Source organism: Scomber japonicus, chromosome 10, assembly GCF_027409825.1.
Source record: "Scomber japonicus isolate fScoJap1 chromosome 10, fScoJap1.pri, whole genome shotgun sequence".
Classification (NCBI taxonomy): domain Eukaryota; kingdom Metazoa; phylum Chordata; class Actinopteri; order Scombriformes; family Scombridae; genus Scomber; species Scomber japonicus.
The window spans coordinates 23,722,198-23,747,580 of record NC_070587.1 but is presented as its reverse complement, the minus strand read 5'-3'; the positions used below and the strand labels follow the sequence as shown (position 1 = coordinate 23,747,580).

The following is a 25,383-nucleotide window of genomic DNA, read 5'->3' as shown; positions in this document are numbered from 1 at the left end:
TCAAACACACAAACACACACTCTTCTTCCTTACACTCCCTCGCTCCAAAAATCCAAGAAGGCATATTTCCTTAATGTATATTTGATGGCGCCTACTGTCCAGGAGGAAGGATTTTTTCAGTGTGTCAGGTCTCAAAGATAACTAGTCAGCAAGGTAAGCTCTTCCAGGCAGGAGGCTGATGTGATTCCCTCCTCCTCTTTTCTTTTCTTCATCTCATCAGCTGATATAAACTTTATAAAAAAAAGAGCTGTACTGGTTTTACCTCTCCGTCTTATAGATTTTTCTCTAATGTATTCCTCTGTGCAGCATCAAGCAGCAAAACGTCTCAGTTAGAACAGTAGCAGTCCCACACGCTGGGACCTAAGTGAGCAGATGAGGCCGGTGAGAGAGAGAAGAGTGAAGGAGGAGAGAGGAGAGCAGTCGGAAGCAGCAGGGATTCTATTCTGCTCCGTCAGGCTGCTAATCAGTCTCGTGTCAAATTCAACATGAAAGTTTCCCTCCGTTCAGTAGCTTTTAGGATACTTTACCAAAATCAGTAAGAAGCACCTGCTCATGTCACGTGACCATTTCTGCTCCACTGTGCACTCTGGCTTCCCTAAAAAACTCACACACACACACCGCATCAGCATACACCTCTCTGCTCTATGTGTGTGAATGTTATGAATCCTTTTTCTTTCTTTTTTTTTAACTCTGACCTTTTATTCGGCAGTTGCTGCAGGTTTTGGAGAATGTACTTAGTGTGAAATGAATGTAAAGTTCAGATAAGGGACAGATTTTTATCAGGTAGTAATTTCCAAGTACAGGGTGGAGTCAGCATTGATTTCCTTTAATCAAATGTCTCCTGAAAGCTGCGTTAGTCAATATATTTTATATTAAAATGGACTAAAATGTCTGTGTCATAATGAAGAGAAGCTTTGCAACCTCTTCTGACTTGCTGTTTTTTCATGAATTAACCCTTTATACACCAGTAGAAACAGTCTGATAAACCAACTACCTGTCCAGCACCAAGCTACACAGAGACAGGAATATACTCTTAGTGGTAAACAAGGTCACATGTTGCTGGATGTTTTTTCTTAGGAGTAAACAGAGACCAAAACTGAGCTAAAATAGGAAACTGGCTAACATGAAATCGACATACTTAAACTTATTAGTCCTAATAGTATTTCTTTAGTCCACAAATGTAAAAATCCAATTACTATATTTACTCCATAATTTGTCTTTAATAATATGATATTCATACGTTTCCTCAAATTAAAAATGTATGTTTCCTTACATTGGAAAAACAATTTCTGAGCTGTGAAAGCGAGATGTTCTTTCGACCACTTGTGAAATCTTCTCATACATAAGAGAAGAGCAAAAATAAGAAAACTTTGGCAAAATGCAGAAATCAATACATGAAATGGAAATAGTAAATGGACTGTACTTTATATAGCACTTTTCTAGTCTTTTGACCACTCACAGCGCTTTTACACTACATGTCACATTCACCCATTCATACAGCCATCGGGGGCAATTTGGGGTTAAGTATTTTGTGGACTGGAGGAGACAGGAATCGAACCACCAATCTTCCGGTTAGTGGACAACCTCTCTACCTCCTGAGCCACAGCTGCCCAGTACTACTGAAATAAGAACAAATCATAGATACCAATAAAAATGAGAGGGAGTTGGATGGTATATGGCTTGTTGGCCCATTATGTCAGGACTGTGTAAAGCAGTTTTAAGTAGTTCTCATCACTGCTGGACATCAGGCAGATACAAACTTAGCCTTCTTGACTGCATTAAGATAAACTTTCACACCACATCGTACTCTTTGTGCTTTCTTTTCTACAAGTACGTAACAACACCGATACCAAAAAAACCTTGAACAAAAGGCACTGGGGCCGCACTGGGGCCGCACCAGTGAACAGATTGATGTAAGGAATCACACCAACATGATGAGATGAGGGGAACAGTGACCGTACTGGTACGCTCCTCTTTAAAGGCTTTCTTCTCTTTCTCATCAGTTTCTGAAATGGACTTGAAATGCAGAGAATCAGAGCATGAAATAGCCTACTAACTCAAATGACTTTTCTTGAATAGGATTTTTTTTTTTTTTTTTTTTTTGAGGTGCGGTTTCAGTCAAAAAAAGGACTATTTTAAACACGGGTCATGGTGCCAAAAAAACACATTAGTCATCGTTACTGTTTTTTTTTTTTTTTTTTTTTTTTTTTGAGCTAGAGTTGAACCTGTAACCTGCCAATAATAGGCTTAATCCTACAAGCCTATATATAGAACTATATATAGAACTATATATAGAACTACATGGACAGTTTTGATGTTGCATTGAGTGCTCTTCCCCAGAGAGGAACAGGAAGAGAATTAGCTGCTGCTATGACACCGGTCTGAGCCTCGGTTCACTGATGGGGCCTATTTTCCCTCCTCTCTAGATAACTAAAGCAAATTTTCATTAGAGCTGCCCAAGGGTAATCTCTCTAATTTGCTTCTGTTACTGGCCAAGTCTATGACCACCTGTGGTTATCATTTCTGTCGCTTTACTCCCCCTGTTGCTAGCTTGTAGGTGATTTTAGAAAATGAATGAATGAATGAAGGTCACCACTACCTCTATAATATTCCAAATTATGATCCCCCTTATTTTGTCAACAGTCTCCGAGGTGCAAACGGAGCAGGAGGATTAAGGTTAATTTAGTTTGGAAATGGTCGTATCTGATTTATTTGGCTTATGCAGAGAGAAGTGGAGGAAAAAGTTATGCAATTGTTGCTTCTTACCAAGCCCCTGGGTGCTGTTTTTTAATCAGCCAGTCATACTCAGGTGCAGCCACCCTCATTGTGTCTCCTGCCTGCCTGCCTCCGCTTAGCGCAATATAGGATTTGCAGGAATTTGATGAGACATCATCAGATTTTAATAAATGCTTTTGTGTGAGGTCCTCCTCCTCTCCCTGGGCTTTAAACCGGCTTAATTTTCACTCAGTGGCTCTGACTTCCACACACCGAACCTCCCCGACTCTTTACCCAACCAAACAGAATGGGATGTGGGAGGTTAATCTTGTACACTTTTCTCTCTGGTGTCAGCGTATCACTCTCTCTTTTTTTAATCATATTTTACATGTGATACGCCGTCAAATGTTCTGCGGAGCTACTCTGAAGCTCTACATTGACAAGCCTCTGTTCACTCTACTCCACACTCTTCTTCTTCTTCTTCTGCTGTGTCTCATCCTCCTCCTGTGCCTTCTCTCTTTCTTCCTCTAAAGCCCTCCAACAATTTGTATAACTGGCTTTAATTTGAAATCTGAGAACCAGTTTTGCTCCTGGGTCCATTTCAAGATCAGTTCCGCTTCCAAGTAGGCCTGTCAAGATAAACTACTGTTGTTGGGTATATTCCTATATGTCCCAGACATAATTGTGATGAACAGTATAAGATAAGATAAGATATTCCTACAAGAAGTGGATAGCAAAAAAATAGAAAGAGCATCAATAAAAAGAATAAAAAACTATACATAATAAGTAAGCAATAAAGACAATAGTGGTATTAAATATATATTTTTTAAAAACAGTATTTCAAGACCATTTAATGCCTCATAATAGTTACAGTTAAAGGTGCAGTGTGTAGGATTTAGAGACATCTAGTGGTGAGGTTGTAGATTGCATCCACTAAATTCTACACACTGCTCCTTTTTAACATCGTAGCACCAGTTCAAATACATACTTAGCTACTTAGTGGGGGTCTTGGCACTTCCTATTTACTCACATCATAGCTGCAGTCTACATACTTAGCCCATATAACCCCACAATAGTTTTTATTTTATTACACATTTTTTAATTGAATTGTTATTTTTCTTGCTGTGACCTCAGCTCACAAGCTCTGTGATGATGTTAATTTCACAAACATGCTCTCTGAGCCTTTCTCAATTAATTACTGTAATTAGCTACGACCTCACTCTATTTCCAGGACTGAAACGCTTCAAATCGCTGTGTTCATTTCAGTGTACAAACAAATGATGACTCAACTTTAGTTATATAAAAAATGAATGTACTTTACGAACAACTGAGTTTATCCAACTGCTTTACAGCTCATTGAAAACAGAAGAGAAGAAATGAATAGTATAGGGTTAAGGTTTAGTGTATAAAAATCATAAAAATCACATAGTAACACAATGAAAATAGAGACGACAAACACCTTCAATTGACACATTTTAAAAATCATCTTCTAGATCTATCAGCTTCATCCAAGTAGAGGCTATTCTTCCCTGCTTTTTGGGGCTGAACACAGCAAGCAGCTTCTTGAAATGTTCACATTTTGCTGTAAATAAAAATGACACTATTGAATCAGAGTGTTTGAGTCTGGAAGTTCATTCCTTTAAGACCTTTGTGAACAGTGTGACTCAAAAAAAAGCCAGATTGGTAACATCCTCCACATCCTTCACTTCCCCCTCTACATCCATTTCTACTAATCGCACGTTTTCTCTTTCTTGTTCTTTGTCATCTTCTCCTCCTCCCATTTTCTCTCTCTCCTTTTTTGGAAGATCACATCTCAGCCAAAGCTTCAGAACAACGCAGCAGTTCACAAACAGAGGAGTTGAGCCCCCTCCGTCTTCTATCTTTGCGGACTGTGAAATTAGGTTTTTACGTAAAATTGGGCCAGTGGAGTTTAGAGATGATAAGAGCAATTTTTAGGGGGATTGTTTGCGTTTGCAGACAGATGGAGAAGCAGGAAAAGAGAGCCTCGTTTCTTTCATGTCGGCTGCCCCCCGTCTCATCAAGCATTCAGAGAGCCCTGCCCCATCCTCTCTACACTCCTCTCTGCCTCCCTCCTCTGACCAGTTACACAACGTGGCTGCTGTCACGGCAGCACAGGCCACGCAGGTGACCAAAAAATGCTATTATAGCTTCTAACTATTTTACCCCAGGGCCTCTGACCCCCCACCCACTCATCTGTGCGGTTAGCACTTTCCAGCACGGCACCAATCTCAATATGTTTTAGCCATTTCCAGTTCTGTGATGCTGTGAAACTAGGGCTGCCTGTGCTGGCTCAGTCTCCTTCTCAGAGATGATAAAGACAAATCCTGACCTTATGCTCTGACGGTTAGCTGAATGCTTCTCATCAGACACATTATAGCAACACCGTGTTCAGTTCGATCACACATGAAACAGGCATGTCCGAACTATTCCATAAAAGGTTGTGTGCCTGCAGGTTTTACAGGCAGCCAGTTGACAAGTCCTACATTTAAAGGAGCAGGGTGTAGGATTTTTTTCTAATGGCATCTAGCGGTGAGTTTGCGAATTGTAACCAACAGAATACCCCCTCCTCCACCCCCCCCCCCCCCCCTCCACTTCCCCTTTGAAGTGTGTAGTAGAACCTATGGTGGCCATGAAACTTGGAAAAGAAACCTCAAAAGGCCCTATCTAGAGCCAGTGTTTGGTTTGTCCTTTCTGGGCTACTGTAGGAACATGGTAGTGTGACATGGCGGGCTCCATAGTTTTCTATGGAGCCCGCCATGTCACACTACCATGTGACATGATAGATATAAAGGACTCATTCTACGCCAACAGAAACACAATGAATCCTATTTTCAGGTGATTATACACTAACTTAAACATACTTTACATATATATTATCCTCCATTTCTTCCAAGTTTGCTAAATTCTACACACTGCACCTTTTTAATAGTACATTGGCCAGTATGTGGTTTTCACTCTTTGTTGAGTTTTTCAAAGACAACTAAATTCTAGATAGCAAAGCTTAACAGAACAATATATTACAACAGTACAGTGACTCGTTGAGAATATGTCACATGAGCCCGGGTGAAGTCAGGGCCGTGTGTGTGTGTGTGTGTGTTTATGTGTGTGTGGCCATGCTTGTCACGGTGTGTTTCACTTTATAGTCATACTTCAGTGAGTTTACATGCCCTTAACTAGCCTGGTTGCTGGTTGCTGCTGCTTCTGTTCAGTAAACTAATCTCTTAAAAACCATATAAACAAGAAATGTGCTCCCTTTTTGGAACAAGAGACTTCTGTAGATGTTGGTAGTATTCTGCTGGAGAAACCTGGCTTTGTTTTTTCAGGGTTTTTTGAAACAGGGTATCTATAGCAACACGTGCATGATAAATAAAGACTTCAGACTTTGTTTTTCTTGTCCAGTATTTGAATCTTAAAAAAGCATAGTGAGCTTTTAAGTTTGGTCTGTCTCGCTCTCATGAGACTCTATGTGAGTCTTGACTTAACAGTCTGGTAATGAAAAGGCTGCAATTCATACAACCTAAGCCAGAGATATACTCTAACATCTCAAGCTTTAAACAAATTGTCAGGCAGTCTGTGTTTGTGTAAAGAAAGTGTTTGAATAGTTTTAGGTGGATTTACTGTTCTCGTTGCGGTTTCCCTCAAGAGCGCCCCGCTTTAAAACAGAACGCGCCACATACACATCCTACAGAATCTGTAGTTCACAAGGATATTCCCCTGCTCCCATCTTCCCTGAATGACTTTCATATGCGGTGTTACTGCAGAAAACGTATATGAAACGAACCACTTCAGTCATGCTGGTTTTGCATAAAAGTGAGGCAGCTGTTAGAGGACTGAATACAGTAAAAAAAAACCATAGAGAACATCTGTCTGGGAATGCAGGTGAGGCAGTGGAGGTGTGTATGTGTGTGTAGCTGCAGCTTTGTTCTGGCTCTGTGCTACCTTAAGCAAATAGTCTCTCTATGCCTATTATTCACCACAATGAAATTAAGGGTTTGAAGGATGGAATAGGGTTAGAGGACGGAAGCTGCAGGAAATGATGCATCCCTGCTTGTTGAAATGCAGCGTGTTCATTGAATAAGTCTTAAGCCATACACAAAACATGCACAGCACTGTTTCTTTATGGAATTATTTGTAGAAATATAATCTCATGCTTTATTTTATTTGTGTTGCATATCAGCCTCGTGAGTTCATACTGTTTGGCTGCATGCGTGATTGAAGCATGCAGCTGTGCGTTAGTCTCTTTGATGCCACCTCCTGTCATCTCTTCCGAGCTATGTGTCTTTTTTTCCCCCCAGTCCTCCTGCGTCGGGGCTCACACACACACACACACACACACGCATGCCATCTGAAAGCAGCAGGTAGCACGATCGCCCCTGCAGAGGCTGCTGCCACCCTGCCCGTCTTTGGAAAGAGATAGAGCGGGTCATTAAAAGGTGACGCCGCCCTCGGTTCGGCTGCTCTTTTGGCCATCTGCCACGCTTAAAGATACAGCAGAGCGATTGTCGGCGTGCACGCAGGGAGGAGGATGCGCTTATACCAGAGATGATAAAGCTGGGTGTTAACTTCCATGTGTGTCCAGGAAAAGATGACACAGCAAAGAGATTAGAATATCTAAAGGAAGATAAAGATATTAAATGATCTAACTCCATCTTTGCCAATAAATAAACACACCTGTTAGATTTTTTTTAACACACAACTGATGAAATTGATTGAAGGAAAACTGTAAATCGGCTTTATTTCATTTATTGTCTTGGGTAATTAAAAGCAGGATTATGGATCAGTGTCAATCATCAATCACATACGAGAGACTTCAGCATCAAGATTTAAACGTGCGACCTTGCCGCTGCACTGCACCACTTCAAAAACCACCAGAGGCTGATTGCCAAAGGAGACACTACAGTCGCTTTCAAAATAAAACAACACTTTGGCCCAGAGGAATTTCGGCACACATTTACAAAAGAAACCGAGTTTGTTTTGCTTGCGTTTATGAAAGCGTTTAAGTTCACCTCAGAGATCCGCTTTAAACTATTTTCAATTTGCAGTGACAGGCTGCTATACAACTGTTGCCATGGCAATTAGTGCAAATGATGCTGGCACCTTTTGTTCTCATTCAGTGCTTCAGTGTCTCCTTGGCGGGGGGCAGAGAAAGGTGCTACATCGAGGACCGTATGTGGTAAAATAGATTTACCTCAATGCAGTAAAGCTTTCGACTGTGAGTCTCAATTATTTACAGACTTTAATTTACCTAATGACAATTGACTGACAATGCTATGCTACCCAAGATGTATGTATTCAGTGCTGGATTTTGCAGCTGGGAACAGTTTAAAAAAACAAACAAAAAAACTGCCTTGTCAGCAATATATTTAAGTGAAAAACCGAGAAGAAAACACACACATTTGTTACTCTCCGTGGATTTAAACAAATTGACATCTGAATATATTTTCTCCTCTGCACACTAAAGCTATTAGCCAAGAGTGAATAATGCGCAGAGTTCATCCAGCCAGTAGCAGTGTCATACATCTTATATTTGTTTTATTAGTTTATCTTCCAGGGACAAGGATGTGTGTGACATAAGTAGGCCGCTGTGTGCCTGACAATTATATTACACTGTGAACTCATCACTTGGTTTCAGACCCACAAGGGATGCTTTGATCAGGCTTTTTTTAGGTCCCTGGTGCTGATCACTGAGTTAATGTAATTAGAAAAGGCCCAATCTAATACTGATTGATTGTTTTTCTGGTACACAAACTAGCCTAAATAGTAAAGTCATATTTTTGAAGTTGCAAACCACAGTTAGGGGCCATGGAGCAAGAAATTGAAACTCTAATTTGTTTGATTACACTTTAAATATATTACATTTTGATACACACACAAGAATGAATTCTCCAAAAGCTCAATTATCATCTGGAAAATAAGTGAAAATAAAATGAAGCTCTGTCAGTTTGAGCCTTTGGACACTAGGAGCTCAATAGTGGTGTAATGGAACATAATTGATCTGTGATTCATACTGACTGCCCCCCCACTTGTTCAAGCATGCATGTGAACTCTGGATTAATCACAAAATTGAATCTCTGATTGGAGACAAAGTAAAGAAACTGCTGTAGCTATAAGTCATAGACAGGCAGTGTGTCACTAACAGAGATTTTGAAAAGTAAGAACCAGACCAGCATCTAAAGGGTCTGAAGTGACATTTGCAGGTATGTTTACATGCTACAGCTGAGCAGCTAATTATCTAACTGATGGTAGCAGTGCACTTTGCTCCAGTTCAATGTTTGTTTGGAGGCTCGTTCAACCCGCTCAGCTGCAAAACAGGATGTGTGTTCATATTTGTGAGTTATCATCCAGTTTTGATGATGTGGACACAGGCGATGTTTTCATTTACTGGCATGTTTAAAGGAAGAGGCTATCATGCCTCATATTGCACCTTAATTTAACAATTATTATAGAATATATAGTGTATTTTATTTTAACATTGGACATCTTGTTTGTTGTTTTCGTTTCGTTCTTGGGCAAAAGTTCCTTGCTTTAAATTGATCCAAATAAATGGAAAACAGTTATTTGTTTTCTTTTTTTTGCAGGTCTGATAAAATGATCTTATCTGATTCAAAATCGTGATAAAATCCAAACTGAATTTTTGTGATCTGTTGCACCCCTAGAGCCCAAACATACCGACGGCCTGCTTTAGTGATTGCATCAAGTCAAGTCAATTTTATTTGTGTGGCCCAATATCACGAATCACAAATTTGCTCCTGGAGGCTTTGAGCCTGTACAGCAAATACAACAAATCCTCTGTTCTTAGACCCTTGATTAGAATAAGAAAAAACTCCCTATAAACCTCTTTTAATGGGGAAAAATGGAAAAAACCTCAGGAGGATGCCTAACTCAAGAGGGACAGATGTGTAACAGATGTTTGGACAGAATAGAACACAAATGACAGAATACAGCATTGAGCAGGATAACAAAATGATAATGGATTTATGATATGTATGACTAATATGATGAAGAGTACGCCAAGCAGCTTCCAGATGTCAACAGAACAGGACCTGAACCATGTGACCTCCATCACCATGGAGACCTGGCAGGAGGACAGACGACACAGGCTCACATCACAGCATTCACATACACAGAGGAGAAGAGACAAGAAAAGACATTATTCACACAGGAGAGAGAAAGAGACAGACATGAGGTGAGGCTGAACTCCTGCAGGATGGAGAGCCAGGTCCAAAACCTCAGGGAAGTGAGCAGAGATGAGAGAGGACAGGAGGAAAGAGAGAGAGAGAGAGAGAGAGATGTGCACACAGCTCAGATGCTCATGTGCTTGTGGAACAAACAAACAGAAGGTTAGAGAGATGTAGTGGTTATCAGAACAGTCACAATAATCAATAATCAATAATCTCCATGTCTGGACAGCACTTAGTTAATTCAATGAGACTGAAACCAACACATCATGTAGTACAAAGTCATGATTTGCTCAATTAAAGGCAAAAAGATGAGTTTTGAGTTTAGATTTAAAGGACTCAGTGGACTCAGATTGTCTAACATCAGTATGGAGGTTATTCCATCAAGAGTCCCACAGTGATTACCAGCATGAACCAGTCTGTGTTGGCCTACACAGCAAACATCAACTGCCTCAGACACCTGCATGGTAGATAAGGCAGTGCTGTTTGATGGACATTTATTTGTCTGCCTGATGGTCTGAACCTGGCCCAATAAAGTTTTTGAGCAGAAAAAAGAATATGAAATAGAGACTAGTCGAACCTGTAATTTCTCTGATAGTTGAAAATATTTTCATGTTCTCATCTGGCTCAAGAAAGATCAGTTTTGCTTATTTCTGGCGAGCCCGCACATGAAAAGAGCTTTCCTGCATTTTAATGAGCTCGGATCTCACACAGCGAGACAATATTTCGGTTTTCCCGAGACCCAGGATGGGAAGGGTTTTAAGAGCCCATCCAGAGAATCGAGCGTTGATGGTAAGTGTTTTTCTTCTGTCCACTGGCTGGCTGGCTGACTGAACGTTTTGGGATTTCGACTGGCTTTAAGGGACTGTGATTATAAGAGGAAAATGAAAGGAACCAGAGCACCAAAGACACGATGGATTCTGTGTACAGGCTGGCGCTTTTTTGTCTCGCCTTATTTTTTTTCAATCAAATGGCTGAGCGCCAAGAGCAAGCATAAACACCCGCACATGGACTTTCAATCTACAACTCAATCCGAAAGGGGCTGGGTGAGCCATATGCTACAATCCCTCCATCAAATTCCTGTTTTTCATGGAGGGACAGTTTGTATTGAGCTCTCTAACACTTATGGAAAGGCTCGGGGAACAAGCAGACTAACTGCTGTGTATGGGCATAGTCTCTGTCTGAAAGCCAGAGGCTGGATGCAGCATTTGTACAATAGCAGCAGTCTAGCAGACCCGCCTAATTATAGACAAGGCTCTAGTTGGATTGTTCTTACTAAAAGTATCGCTGGCTGTAAACAACTTGAGAAGTAGAAGGCTGACAAAAGATTGAGGAGGAACAAGGAGGAAGAAGAAAATGAAGGTATAAAGAAGTGTGAGAAAATGAAGGACGAATGGGGACACTCAAGTTGTAATTTTCTCAGTTTCTCTTTGTGTTTCTAAGAGGAAATGGCAGTAAAGTCTAGTTTCTACCATGTTGTTAGCTGAGATTGTAGTGATGGAAAAGACAAGTTTGTGCCAGTTTTCCTTTCAATTAACAGCAACTGTTTTTTTTGAGTGCTGTTACCCTGGACACACCTGTCCTGACATGAACTGACTTAAGTGGAAATGTCACCCAGCCCATTGTAGATCTTTCAGTCAGGTGTGCTGCAAACCTTTCTGTAAGGATGCTCTGTACTGATGGTATCTCATCAGCCAGATAGAATCGTGTAGTTTGAACGCTGAGCTACAGCTTGCATTGTAGCACCTGTGCATGTATGTATTATAAGAACTTGATACTGGACCAACAATAGCAATCATTCAATCCTGACAGTTGCTTGGCCTGCACATACACCAACAAATGTCCCTAGCTTATAGTTTATAGTGCGAGGCTCCGCTCGGCCCACAGACTTTACATCGTAATGATTTTCAAATTGTGTTTCTCAGCTCGAGGAAATTTTTTCAAATATATAACCTCCATGGATCAAAAATTCATAATAAAAAGAATCATAATTTACCTTGTCCGCTGTTCAAGGTGTTCCGTCAACAGTTTTACAGACATCTCTTTTACAGTTGTGGTCTATGGAGATGTTTCGTTACAATACTGTGTGTGTCCGCTGGGGAAAAGTGGCTGATTGGCTGTCCTTTTTACTACATTTAAGGCCTGAAACACACTTGAACAATATATCACATCAGTACTTGTGATGATGAGAATGTCTTATTGAGAAAAGGTTTGGATCCCTGACCCTGATGAAGACTTGATTACCAATGCTCGAAGAATAAATTCTAGGGATGCACCGAAAATTTGGCCACCGAACATTTTTGACCGAAAATGGCCCAAAAGAGCATTTTCGGTTTTTGGCCAAAATACTTTTATCACAGAAACAACACGGCCGAAACAGAATGTTGTGATGATGCAAACAAAAACCGCGGCCAGCACACGCTTGTCTGGATAAGCACCAACTCTTCTTGCCCCCTTTGAGCAGCTAACTAAAGAGATCCGCTCCTCTGATGCATCTGTAGCAGATGTTATTCCTTTAATTGTAGCACTAAAGCATCTTCTAAGCAAAGAGGTTGAGACGGACCACAGAGTGAAAACAATGAAAAGTACACTCTTAGAGTCTGTCAGCAGTTTCACTTAGATCTATTCGGATCCTCTGCACTTAATCGCGGCTGTACTTGATCCACTTTATAAAGATCATTACTTGGATGTGGGATTAAAGCAGCGCGCACAAGGCCGTGATGGATGCGGAGAAGCACAGCTCAGGAGAAGGAGAGCAGAGCGCGGAAAACAGAACTCGTCTCTCTGCACCAGATGAGATCTTTAGACACACTGTTATGTTGTAGGCCTGCAGAGAAAATATTGTTATATCTTTCAGCAGTTGCACTTGTTCTGAATGCACTTTGCTGCAGTAGTCCTACAGAGAACATTTTAAAATGCACTTGACTTAAATGCACTTTGTGTTTTTATGAGAGAACATATATAATTTTACAATCTTTCAGCAGGCCAGTCAGTTATAGGCCTGTACATTATTATTTAATGTACACCAGTGGGGTCAAGTTAAACATTTTATTTTGAATTTTATTTTATTTTATATATGTGCATTGTTGTAAGGTCAGTGCTAAATAAATCTGTTCATACGTGTGTAATTGATCTATTCTTTGAATTGCAATGCCTTAATTTTAGTGAGGTTAGTACACAGTCATAACCATAAATGCAATGGTACTAATAATTGGCATAATATTTTCTTTCGGTTTTCGGTTTTCAGTCTAGGTTTCCTCATTTTCGGTTTTCGGTTTCGGTCAAGAATTTTCATTTCGGTTATTATTATTTCACCTTAAGACTGAGTGGCTTAGTTTGTTTTTTTGTTTTTTTTAACCATGTTTGTCAGTACCTCTTAAGGACAAACATCAGACTTCCTGGATTCTGTTTTTTCCTGATTGTAAAGATTAGACACTGTGGATAGAGGAAGTTCCCACATGCAGGTAGAAACATCCCAATACTATCACAGTTTTCAATTTGAAATCTCTCTGCTTCTCACATCTGTAGAGTGTATAGCTGGAGGTGACTGGCTGGCTGTGGCACTGATGTTTGTAGTGATGTTCTGGTTCACATGCATTCTCAGTTTTGTAGATTTCAGGTTGAAGTGTGCAATACTATCAGTTTTTCATATTGATGTTATTTCATCAGTTTACTTTCCAATACTGAGACACAATCATTACTTCCAAACTTGTTCATAGGAGGAACTTTGAAGATTCTTCTGTTGTACATTTCAGTTCTGCAGTTTCTAAATTCTGTTTAATACTTAAGTTTACTTAATAAGAAGTTGTTTGTTCTCTTTTTTTATGTACATCCAATTTTATATCACATAACCATACATGGGTTTGTTTATACTTGTACATTAAATAACTTACACTCTCAAAGTAGGTGATGGTAACATGGGTGTATTAATGTTAACTGGATATACAGTGTTGCAAGATTACGTCACATTCATTCCTATCAAAGTTACTCACTTGCCAGATCATTGAAGCAACATTAAGCCATAGTTTTATCCATCCATCTCTTTTTGGTCAGACTTCTTTGATATGATCTGAGGTCGCTGCCACCAATCTTAAACCAAATCCTTGGCTTATCATCCCTGGCTCAGCTGAATCAACAATGAATCTGACTTAAACCCAGAAGCTTTTTCTTTCTTAGAACCTAATTACAGCAAAACCAACAAAAAACCCTCACACACTATAATACAACTAGTGTCCCAAGTACTAAGATGAGGCTGGATGAGTTAATTAACATCTTACATTTAGAGAAGATTGGATATGCTTTAAAAAAAAAAAAAAAAAAAAAAAAAAAACTCTTTCGGTTTGATTGAATTTGGTAACCCCTCATTAAGTACTTAACAGCATAAAATTAGAAGACAAGATATAGTTTCCATCCATATCATCTTACATTATCATACAAATATGAAAGAAAGTGATGAATGAAAATACACATGGATTTTGAGTGAGATTACCTAGACACTGCTGTTCCTTCTTTTTTTTTCAAGTTGATACATATAAAGCATTCTTTGGCTCTATAATTGTTTAACTGAGCAGTAACTGATTCATGGTCATCTGTATATGAACCAAAATCTCAGTAACTGGTGTAGCTGCTGTTGTTTGTTTGGTGTAGCTGCTCTTGTTTGTCTGGTGTAGCTGCTCTTGTTTGTTTGGTGTAGCTGGTGTAGCTGCTCTTGTCTGTTGTTGGTGATGTGTCTAACAGTCCTCTCTCTCTCCCTCTGCTCTAATCCTTCAGGTTCAACTACAGGTCGACTCACCACCTCACCACCAATGGCTTCTATGAGTTCCTCAACTGGTTTGACGAAAGGGCCTGGTACCCTCTGGGTAGGATAGTAGGGGGCACTGTAAGTATTTCTTCTAGTGTGTGTGTGTGTGTGATAGTGCAAATGTGTGCACTTTCTATCACAACCCCACCCCTTTCTTTGTCCTTATTCCTCAAGAGTCACTTTAATGCGATGAATCTTCAATCATCCTATTAAACTCTCGTTTGACTACACACACACACACACACACACACACACACACACACACACACACACACACACACACACACACACACACACACACACACACACACACACACACACACTCACACTCACTCACACTGACAGTCAGTAGCCATGGCTGTATGGTTTAACAGCTCCTGGGGGAGGCAGCAAGCAGCAGGGAGTACTCACACCACACACAGAGTACATCTATCTTCATAACAGCTAAAGGACAGACAGACCGGGGTCACTTTTAACACATCGTTACACTACTGCTCATCTCTTACTTCCTCCACTGTATATTTAAACCTCTCTCTCACTCTCTCTCAGTTGTCTCTTTATAAGTTGATTACTGTAGAGCTAAGCAGTGTGGGTTAATTTGTCTGACAAAACAGCTTTAAATGCGTGTCACTTTGAAGCAGGATGTTTGCATCATAAGACATAAAGAACAGAGCAGATCTGCTTAACACACACTGCTCAGTCTCTCTTTTTATTCTAGTGGATACTTGAATTTGTTTGCATTTACTGCATTCAGATACAGACTATATTTGGTTAAGAGGCAAAGCATTGGGAGGGGTGTAAATTGTCACAGCTGCCTAGAAGCATCACATTTAAAGACTGTTCATTCCGACAGTTTATTGAGCATTGAAAGCGATAATCGACACACGTCATTTGATGCTCCTGCAGGTATCAGATTTGAAATCCCAATACCACAGAACCGAGGCAGATTTGTGCCGCTCTTTGTATTTACTGCTGCATCAGTCAGATGTAATGAACGAATGAATGAGAAGGAGAAATGCAGAGGAGGGAAAATGAAACTGAGAGCGTCTGTTTTTCCACAGTAAATCATCTGAGCGGTTTTGATGGTGATTTATTTGTGCATTAGAGCGTAACCGCCATGAAACAATCAGAAAATAACATTTTATTTTCTCTCATTCACTCTATCATTGCTTGCACTAAAACCACTGTGCTGTCTCTCTCTCTCTTTCTCTCACTGGCCCTCTCAGCTCTCTCTCTCTCTCTCTCTTGTTTTTTTGCTCGTGAAATAAAACAGCTGTGGTCGCTGGATCCTCAGTAGAAGCTCTAAAATCAAAAACAAGGTCAGAGTAGGGACATCAAGGCAGTTTGATGCACCTTGTAACATTTTTGGTGCACATTCAGCGATTTAAAACAATAAGATAATCTTTTATTTGTCCCATGATGGGGAAATTTACAGCGTTACAGACAAAAAGACTAAAGAACAATAAATGATCAGCAAGTAAACAAGCAACAGTAAGAACAATTGGAAATGTGTCACTTTCAGTGCTTTTGAGCCTTTACAGTTGGTTTGGAGACAGGAAACACAGTAACATTTGCTTTCATGGGAAAATTTGTTGTCAAGGTGATGATATAGGCTTCCTGTGAGTTAGCTACAGTATTGTAATGTGTGTGTGTGTTTTTTTCCCCTGCTGTTTAATCACTCCATTGATGACATTTTGCAGTCACAGCAGTGAAAAGATGCATGAAGCAGCATTTTGCCAGCTTGTCTATATCAGTGCTCTTCTCATCACATTAAATACATATTATATGAAGAAGAGTGAATGAGAATGAGTCAATAACAGTCAACTTTTATAAATTATATACAGAAAATTTGGATTTGGAGAGATCCTAAATCCTCTTTCCCCTCCGTCCTCCAGGTGTACCCAGGTTTAATGGTGACAGCGGGCCTCATCCACTATGTGCTCAACCTGCTGAACATCACCGTCCACATCCGGGACGTGTGCGTGTTCCTGGCGCCGGTGTTCAGCGGCCTGACCTCCATCTCCACCTTTCTGCTGACGAGAGAGCTGTGGAACCAGGGGGCGGGACTGCTGGCGGCCTGCTTCATCGCCATCGTCCCAGGCTACATCTCCCGCTCTGTGGCAGGCTCCTTCGACAATGAAGGCATCGCCATCTTTGCATTGCAGTTCACCTATTATCTATGGGTACGCCATTACATGCTGTGTTAGTCTTCCTGTTGTATGCAGCTCTTTAAACTGGTGCTTATTCATGTTTCAGTTGGCTGCTCTTTGTTAGAAGTTGTGAAATAAAGTGTAAAGGATGATTTCATCATTTTTCAAGTCTGGCTTAAAAAAAGTCAGGAGCCCAAATCAAGAATGAAGTAGATTTTTGTTGCTGTAATCATTCCTGTAGTTCATACTGACCATTAGAAGATCCCTTCATTATACATTTACAGTCTAAGTGATGAAGGACAAAATCCTCCTTCTGTGTAAAAATGTCTTTAAAAGTTGATCTGAAACTTTGTCAGTTGTCCAAATGAGTCAAATCATGTAGATATATTTCAACGTTAGTCTTTTTCTTACTATACTTCCACCAGAGCTCAACAGGGAAACACAATTTGATGGAATTTGATGCTAAAAAGACTGTAAATGTGTCAAATATCACTTGATATGATTTTTAAATGACTGTGTGGACACACTGGATTTTGTCCTCATCATTTCCATTGAAAGCACATTTATAGCAGATCTTTTAATAGTCAGTATGAACAGGAAGAGTGATTACAGTGAGGAAAACCTCTTTCACTGGCAAGACAAACTTGAAAAATTGTGAACCTGTCCTTTAAATAGGCAGACTACAATGCTAAACTCATGTCTTTCTAAGTAGATTACACTTTACAGTAGACTTAAAGTTCTAAAGCTCTAATCAATATATTTTTTCTCATAGTGATGAACCCACAGACAGAGCTTTAATTGACTTCATAATTCTGAAATCTGGTTCATGTTGGCAGTTTTATGTTAGAGAATTGTTATTTTGTGGAACCACTCGGTAGCAGTAGTAGTGATCTATGCTGCCAGTGTCATTTTCAATTAAAACAGAAGCTGTGGTAATAGTTGTAAAAGCAGTTAACCTTTCCATAGTTCATCATACAAATATGTCAGTTTAAGAGTCATTATTTCAGTTAATTTTGCTTTAAAATAGCTCAATTAATTTCTGCTTTCTAATAATAGTGATTGTGTGGAAAGTGTGCAATCACAAATGAATGTGTGAAACTCTATAAAGGGAATTTTGAGAAGAATAAAAGCCTTGTTAAGAGTCACTTCACATGTGACCTTCTTATGATCCTGTAAAGTTAAGTGCTCATTTATGTTGTCCCCTAATGCTGAAAACAGGAATCCCAAGTGTCTTTTTAAACAGGGTAGTTTTGGTTTCCAGTGTGTCTAATATGTTGTATGGAGATGACTTAATGTGAGGATATACTTATTCCTTTAACCACTAATCTAAGCAGTCAATCTGCTTTAACAGAAGCAATCCTCTGTGGTTTCTGCATGTGATTATATGGGCCAATGTTATTCTTTGTGAATATGATCAACTATGACATTTCATGTGCACCACTTATATTTAAAGAAGGAATTCTCTCTCCCAGTTATCAGACCCTGAAGTCAGTTGATTTGTGGTATGTCTAGGCTCTTACCAGGTGTGAGATATACCTGGATAGGAATACAGAATCACTTCATTCCGTCCCTGTCTTCTGTCCGACACATCCCATCGGCTCGACTCTAGCATTCACCCATCCAATAGTGGCGCCTCCCGCCCGTGCCTTCGTTAAGTCAGGGCTCGTTAGCCTCGTTAAGCCCCTGTTAGCCCCCACGTGCCGCGCCGGGGAAGGTAAAGATGTGTAGGACACGGCGCGCTGCTTTGTGCAGGTCATTAAATAGAGAAACATGATGAATAATTCAGACGTGTTGAGTAAGCAGCAGCGAGGGAAATCCTCAAGGTAAAAAAAAAAAAAAGACGTGAACAGCAGCTTAGTGGAGGCATCTGATTTAGATTCAACTGTATGTGTGTATGTAATTGGTTAACTCTGTTCTGTGTACTCTGCAGGTGAAATCAGTAAAGACGGGGTCGGTGTTCTGGGCCATCGGATGCTGCCTCTCCTATTTCTACATGGTGAGAACACACACACACACACACACACACACACACACACACACACACCTACACCTAAACCATAAACTTCAAACACACAAATGAAGCAGCAGGTAAAGTCTCACCATGTCCACACATACACACAGACTTTTTTTTACCATCCAGCATTTTTTGGACGTCAATCTAATTTCTGTTGCTCCCACATCGACGGAAGCCATTTCCATTAGACAATGACAGACCTTTTGGAGAACCTTTCCCCCCCTCCTTATCCCACCCTCACCCGTCATTCCTTCCAGACTGTGACGGGCCCGTAATGAATCGTTTGAACGCCCCACGCTGTAAGCTGTGACGCCTCTTCTCTGGCTGCCACTCACAGCCTGGCAGTTACATGACACTCACAGACAATAAGCACAAAGCTTGAAAAGAGGTAGATGTGTGTGTGTGTGTGTGTGTGTGTATGTATGTGTCTGTGTCTGTGTGTGTGTGTGTGTGCGCGCGCCTGTTGTTCTGAAACACGTGTTAGACCCTTGTGTGTGTTTTTGTGTGTGTGCCTTTGAGGGGTTTTGGGACCAACAACATAATCTGAATGGAAGCCTTAATGCTGTATCTCATAATGATTTCACAGCTCTCAGGTGGGCTGTTCAGCTCCGCTACCAGTCTCATTATGGACGTGTGTGTACGTGTTGTGAATAAGAGAAAGAGAAAAATACAGCCACCCTTCACTTCCCAGCCTGCAGGGACTTGTAGGATGTTACAATGCTGATTATCTGCTGCAGCTGAAAGCACCGATTCAGCAGGGATCACATCACAACCACCAACCAAGCAAACTAACTTTTCTTATACGACTGTGCGCAGGTGCATCTGTGCTCCAAATTATTACACACCACCTCCATTAAAAGACTCACTTTAATTGACAAGAAAATGCTCTGATAAAAAAAATCTGCTCTGTGTTTCTCAGGTTTCAGCTTGGGGCGGTTACGTCTTCATCATCAACCTCATCCCTCTTCACGTGTTCGCCCTGTTGCTCATGCAGCGCTTCAGCAGGAGAGTCTACATAGGTGAGAAGCTACAGTCACACACACACACACACACTCTTGAACATATGAATACTTCATTTATGTTCACATTAATTCAAAGGAAGTAAACAGATGAGTTGGGGGGGGGGGGGTTACAGTGATGCTTGTTTCATATGCAGCATAGCACATCTGGGATAAGCAGACAACAAGTCAGACGAGTTGTAGCTGCACACACACACAAGCCGCACACACTCTGATGTTGCGGTATCACACAGAGAAGCTTGTTATTCTTTGTCATATAGGCGCCGTTTAAACACTGTTACCGATAATTAATGTCATCCATTAGCAGCCGATGATGCGTCTGTAATGAGACAGATATCAGGTTTACACAATTCCCTCAGAGAAAGAGCAGAAGGGGATTCAGGATAAAAGTAAGAGATGGAAAAGTGGAAATGCAGTCAGGGAAAAAAGAGAGAGAGAGAAGGGGAAGAACGGGGAGATGAAAGCCGCCTTCCCTTCAAAGAGCCCGCCTTGTCGCTCACTCTGAACTTGCCTCACTGATCATGAATCGAGTCCTCACCCCCAGGCTCACAGCTCCATAACCATTGTTTCAGATTCCAAATCAATAGCCAATACACACTGAAGCAGTTGGGGATCCTGTGGAAATAATGACATATACATACATACATACATACATACATACATACATATACATATACATACATGCATACATACACACACATATACATACAAAAGAAGAGAGTACACAACTGGGATAGGTTAACTTGGCAGCAACAGCAGAAGAAAGCTGTGAAGTATGGAATCAAAGGGAACCCATAGTGAGAGGAATGAAGACAAGTGCAGAGAACGGAAGAGTGAAAAGAGAGTGAGTGGAGAGAGTGTAGGATTGAGACAGGGGTGACGGGTGGATTCTGCATCCTCCAATAGGATTATTGGTAAAATGAATAATTTAGCATCAAGCTGACTTTCCCCATCTTCCTCCCTTTCCTCCCCCCATACTGTTCTGTTTTTCCCTCCACCGCCTGTGTCTGTCTCTCTCTCTCCCTCTCTCTCTCTGAAGACGAGCCTCACACATTCCGCCCGCAGCAACACAGTAATTGCATTAGTTCAAAGTTGTAATAGCTCAGCACGTTCTGTGATGCGTACGTAGTACCACGATTGGGAGTCCAGTTGGTCACCTGTCGTCACACAGCTACCCCACCTCTTTCTCTCTCCATCTTACCTGTCTAATAAAGCAGAAAAACCATAATGAAATCCAACCAGAATTTCATTATCTCATGCGCAGCGTCTCCCAAGAAGATCCCCCCCCCCCCCCCCCCCCCCCCCAATCTCTTGATGGATGCCTCCACTCTCTTAACAGGAATCATCTTGGCTGCTGGTTTTCCCGGCACTGGTCCGAGCCATTATACCGCTCAGCGTCTAAGAGAGCAGGTGCCATGTGCCGCCCACCGGGACACTTTAACACAGCGGCGCCTGGCTCATCTGTTACAGAAGTGACGTTGCTTGGCTGCCTGAAACAGGAGCAAATGATAAGATTAGACTTGACGGGAGGGTTTGGGAGACATATGAGGCCACATTTATTCGTCATCTTCAAATTTGGATCCAGTTCCAACAGAAAACGCTGCCAAAGTTGCGGAAATGGCCACATATAGCGTGTGCCCGATTTTTAAACAGCTTGCACTTTTTTTTTTTTTACTAGCAAATAAAATTGAAGCGGGCAGAAGGCAGCATTTGTTATGGTCAAAAAAATACATACACACCCAAACAAGCAGCACATTAATTTCAAAGGGTAAGTCTGGCAGTATTCTATATATTCCTTTTTCCAGCTCCATGAAAAGACTATAACCAACAATGAACTGTGTATACCAAGCCTGATATATCTTATTCCTCTGTGCCAGAAAGCATTGTTGTCCAAAAACTATTAATGCATCAGTGAGTCACATTGTTGTCTTGTTCCTTCTTTATCATGAACACACACACACACACACACACACAGTAGTTTCTTTTGACTCAATCCCATACATACCGCCCTGCTGCTGGAAATTCAAGAGAATAAAATGTGTATCAATTCAAAGCTGAAAATAGCTGCACCATTTACTTGAGTCTGAGCAAAGTTTTCTACAGTAACCAGCTATTTAAGAAATTGCCTTTTAAAAAAGGAACAATGTATTTTTGACAAGTTTTAAAAGATTTATGAATCATTGGGCTCGGGGCTCCACAGACAAGGTAGGAAAAGTAGAGATTAAAGAATTATGAACGCATCGTTGATTTCAGTCTTTTCATGGGATTGTTGAATAGGAAAAACACAGTTCAGCAACTCTACTGAACTCTCCTCTTCTTTAAACTCACAAATGCAAAGTTCAGTCTCAGCCCATTTTTAAACGTATGGTCCATTTACTAGCTTCTTTTTATGGTTTTGAACTGCATCTCAGCGTCTTTTCAGCAGATGCTTAGTTGTCATGGAGATCGCTGAGTAGTAAGTGGACCTTGAGATGAAATGATTTTGTTCAAGATATTTCAACAAATGTCATCTATTAACTGTCAAAAAACAAGATTCCATCCATGTTTTCAGACTCTAAGGTCAAGTCTTTTACACTGACAAAAGCTTCAGAGCTGAAATGTGTTGCAGCTTTTTGATTGTTGAACCTCAGAATTTCACTCTACGTTTGCAGTTGAAATCATCACCTCCAGCTGCTACATGTGTGGACACAGTTTGACTGCTAAGTAATCTCTGAGAGGTGCAGTGCAGGAACACATCTGCAGCAGCAGCACTCAGCATTTAAAGCACTGACCATTATTACTTTGACTTCAAAATGCAACAGATGTAATATACATGGTGAAACACATATTGGATTATTACTATTGTATTCATATACAAAGTGTGAAAAACCCTACCAATAAGGCAGAAAAGATGCATTTAATGACAGTGGACTAAATATCAACAGTTAAACTACAGTGATAGAACATTATTAAATACATTTACTCAAGAGCTGTACAATTTTTGAAACACTGACTACAAAGCAGAGGGAAATATGGTGCTTTTACTGCACAGCATATTTATTCCACAGCTGTAGTCGCTAGTTACTAAGGGTGTGCATCTCTTAAATATAAGACAATCCAATACATATCTAAATGCATGGGGTACAGTAATATTTAGGGACGATTCGATGCAATTTGATATCTGCAATATGATGCAAACTGATAGTTATTTGTTTAAAGTAGACATTCATTTTACATTATAAATGAACATAAGTCAATCCTATAAATGTGGCATTGCTTACCTTTAAATATACATATTTTATAAAAGAGCAGGGAACAAGTATTTTTGTTATTTTTGACAAGTGTCAGAACCATGTCATTGTGTTTTTGAGAACTTTGCAAAGCCCCTCTGACAATGAAAACAAACTGCATATTCAATCTTCACTATTGGCACAAATTAGAGCTAAAGAAACTAGTAAAGGAGGTGAGAGAATTACAACATTAGCAGTTCTGTGTAAGCTCAGATAAAAGAACAATGAACTAACCCTAGTGACGTAGAAAATTATAATAACACAATTTCAAAAGACATCCCTTGTCTCATTTTGTAATTTCATAAGTGCTTGAGCCAACACAAGAGAGTTAATGCTATAGTAACAATAAGCCTTTTTTTCCCCATGTCTTCTCACTAAGTATTGAGATTAGTCGTACTACTGCTGTCCTTTAGTGCTATTTACACTCCTTACATACTGCAACACTTTTATCCACTGTTCTGTTCTTCTTGTAAAATCTGAATCTCTTCCAACACAGTTGAAGGTCCGTTATAAATCCTGTCCCTGCACTTAGCTAGTTAGTGAGCTAGCATTAGCATTCGCTGCTTACAGATTATTCTATCAGTTTTATATCCGTAATGTAATGTAATATAGTATGGCTCTCAAACAGACTTCTTTCCCCCCATTGGCTTTACAGAGCTTCATCACAAGTTTCAACTCATTGTTTAACTGTTTGGCTGCAGTTGACTGTTAAGCTTCACTCAGCACCCTCATAGCATTTTCAACTGTAGCAGGTGACTGTTTTCAGAGACAAAGCTCTAAAAAGCCACTGAACACTACCTGCTCAGCATCAAACACACACAGTTAGCAATCACTCCTATTCTATCTGTCATAATACCAACAACAGTTGAATATTTAAAATCTCACAAAGGTGGGTTTTATTGCAGGGTAATTGTATTTGATCACACTTGACTGTACAGCAGTAAATTGGTAAGGCAGTGCGCTGGGGATGCATTAAAAGTTATTTGCTAGCGTTAGGTTTCAAAGCTGTTCTTTACACAGCAGTTTGTAAAGCAGGTCTGTGTACAGAGGGTCAGCAGCAGTCTGTATTTACATTTTCATTGCTCTGACATCTCCTGTAATGTTGTCCTCATCAAAAAGACAGCAGTAGAGGAAGGAAGTAATTGAGTCAGGGTAACCTTGGATCTGCTGCTTTTATATCAACTAAGTAAAACTGACAGACTGCAGGTGAAGGAGTCAAAATCCATGGAGTCTGATTGGATAGCAGAATATTTGAACTTTAATTTGTGTTATCACTTTGTTCCCAGCAGTCTTATCGAGGCAGTGAGATAAATAATCATGATTCCTGATTGAAACTGTATGTTCATCCAACAGAACAGCAGGGTATTATCACAGCAAGACACACATCTTTTTGGTGTAATAGCGCTAATAATCATCTCTTGTTGTGAAGACAGCAGTGGAGAAGAGGTGGAGGTTTGATTCTGTGCCCAGACACAAATTGGCATGGACAGCACACACACACACACACACACACACACCGAGAGAGAGAGAGTTCCCTTTAGTGTGATTTGCTTTCTAAATGTATTTTAAGCACAGCAGAGAGTGGAGATTAGAGTTCTCTCTTTTGGAAAAGCCATATTGCAGAGTGACAACCACATCAATGTCCATCCCCTTTTCTTTAATGTTGAATACAAACAACATTCAGTGATCTGCTTTAATACATACTGTGATCTGATTCAAAACAAGAATATCCGTAACGAATAATTGAATGAATGTAGATTTATTTATTTTTTTAAAGAAAGGAAGAAAAAAAGAGATGTTCATTTCATCTCAGCTGCTGAATACAAAAATGACTCCGTGTCTCTGGGAACACCGACCTCCACTCACTTCTTGTTTTTCCATCTCATCTTTTCCCGCCAATTTCTCTTCCTGTCATTAAAAGAGAGCGATGTTCAGAAGCCCTCAAAAGAGCTGTGATATCCTGTCAGTCATGATTCCACTTGTCTGACTGCTGAAAGCTCTTACAGTCTACAGACACACATGTGCTAAAAGAGAGTCATGAAGTGATTTCTAACCTGAGGTATAGTTTGAACGCCGGTGTTCGTTCAGGAGAACCGCCACATTCATTTCATGGGCTGCGCTGTGGCAACATTCTACCAGAAAAGTGCCAGTTTGGAGGCTTTTGTTATCGAAGCTTTGTTTCACTGTTTTTTTGACCCTCGAGGGTTTGTATGAAA

General features: G+C 40.4%; 1 protein-coding gene across 1 annotated transcript in view; it reads left to right on the top strand.

The window, feature by feature from the left end:
- LOC128365800 (dolichyl-diphosphooligosaccharide--protein glycosyltransferase subunit STT3B-like) overlaps positions 1 to 25,383 on the top strand; it is a 62,899-nt gene that overhangs the window by 21,788 nt on the left and 15,728 nt on the right. Inside the window, exons 2-5 of the mRNA XM_053326386.1 lie at positions 14,685 to 14,793; positions 16,611 to 16,898; positions 18,796 to 18,861; positions 19,799 to 19,898. Of these exons, the coding sequence (XP_053182361.1) occupies positions 14,685 to 14,793; positions 16,611 to 16,898; positions 18,796 to 18,861; positions 19,799 to 19,898 (563 nt within the window). The remainder of the gene's footprint in view (positions 1 to 14,684; positions 14,794 to 16,610; positions 16,899 to 18,795; positions 18,862 to 19,798; positions 19,899 to 25,383) is intronic.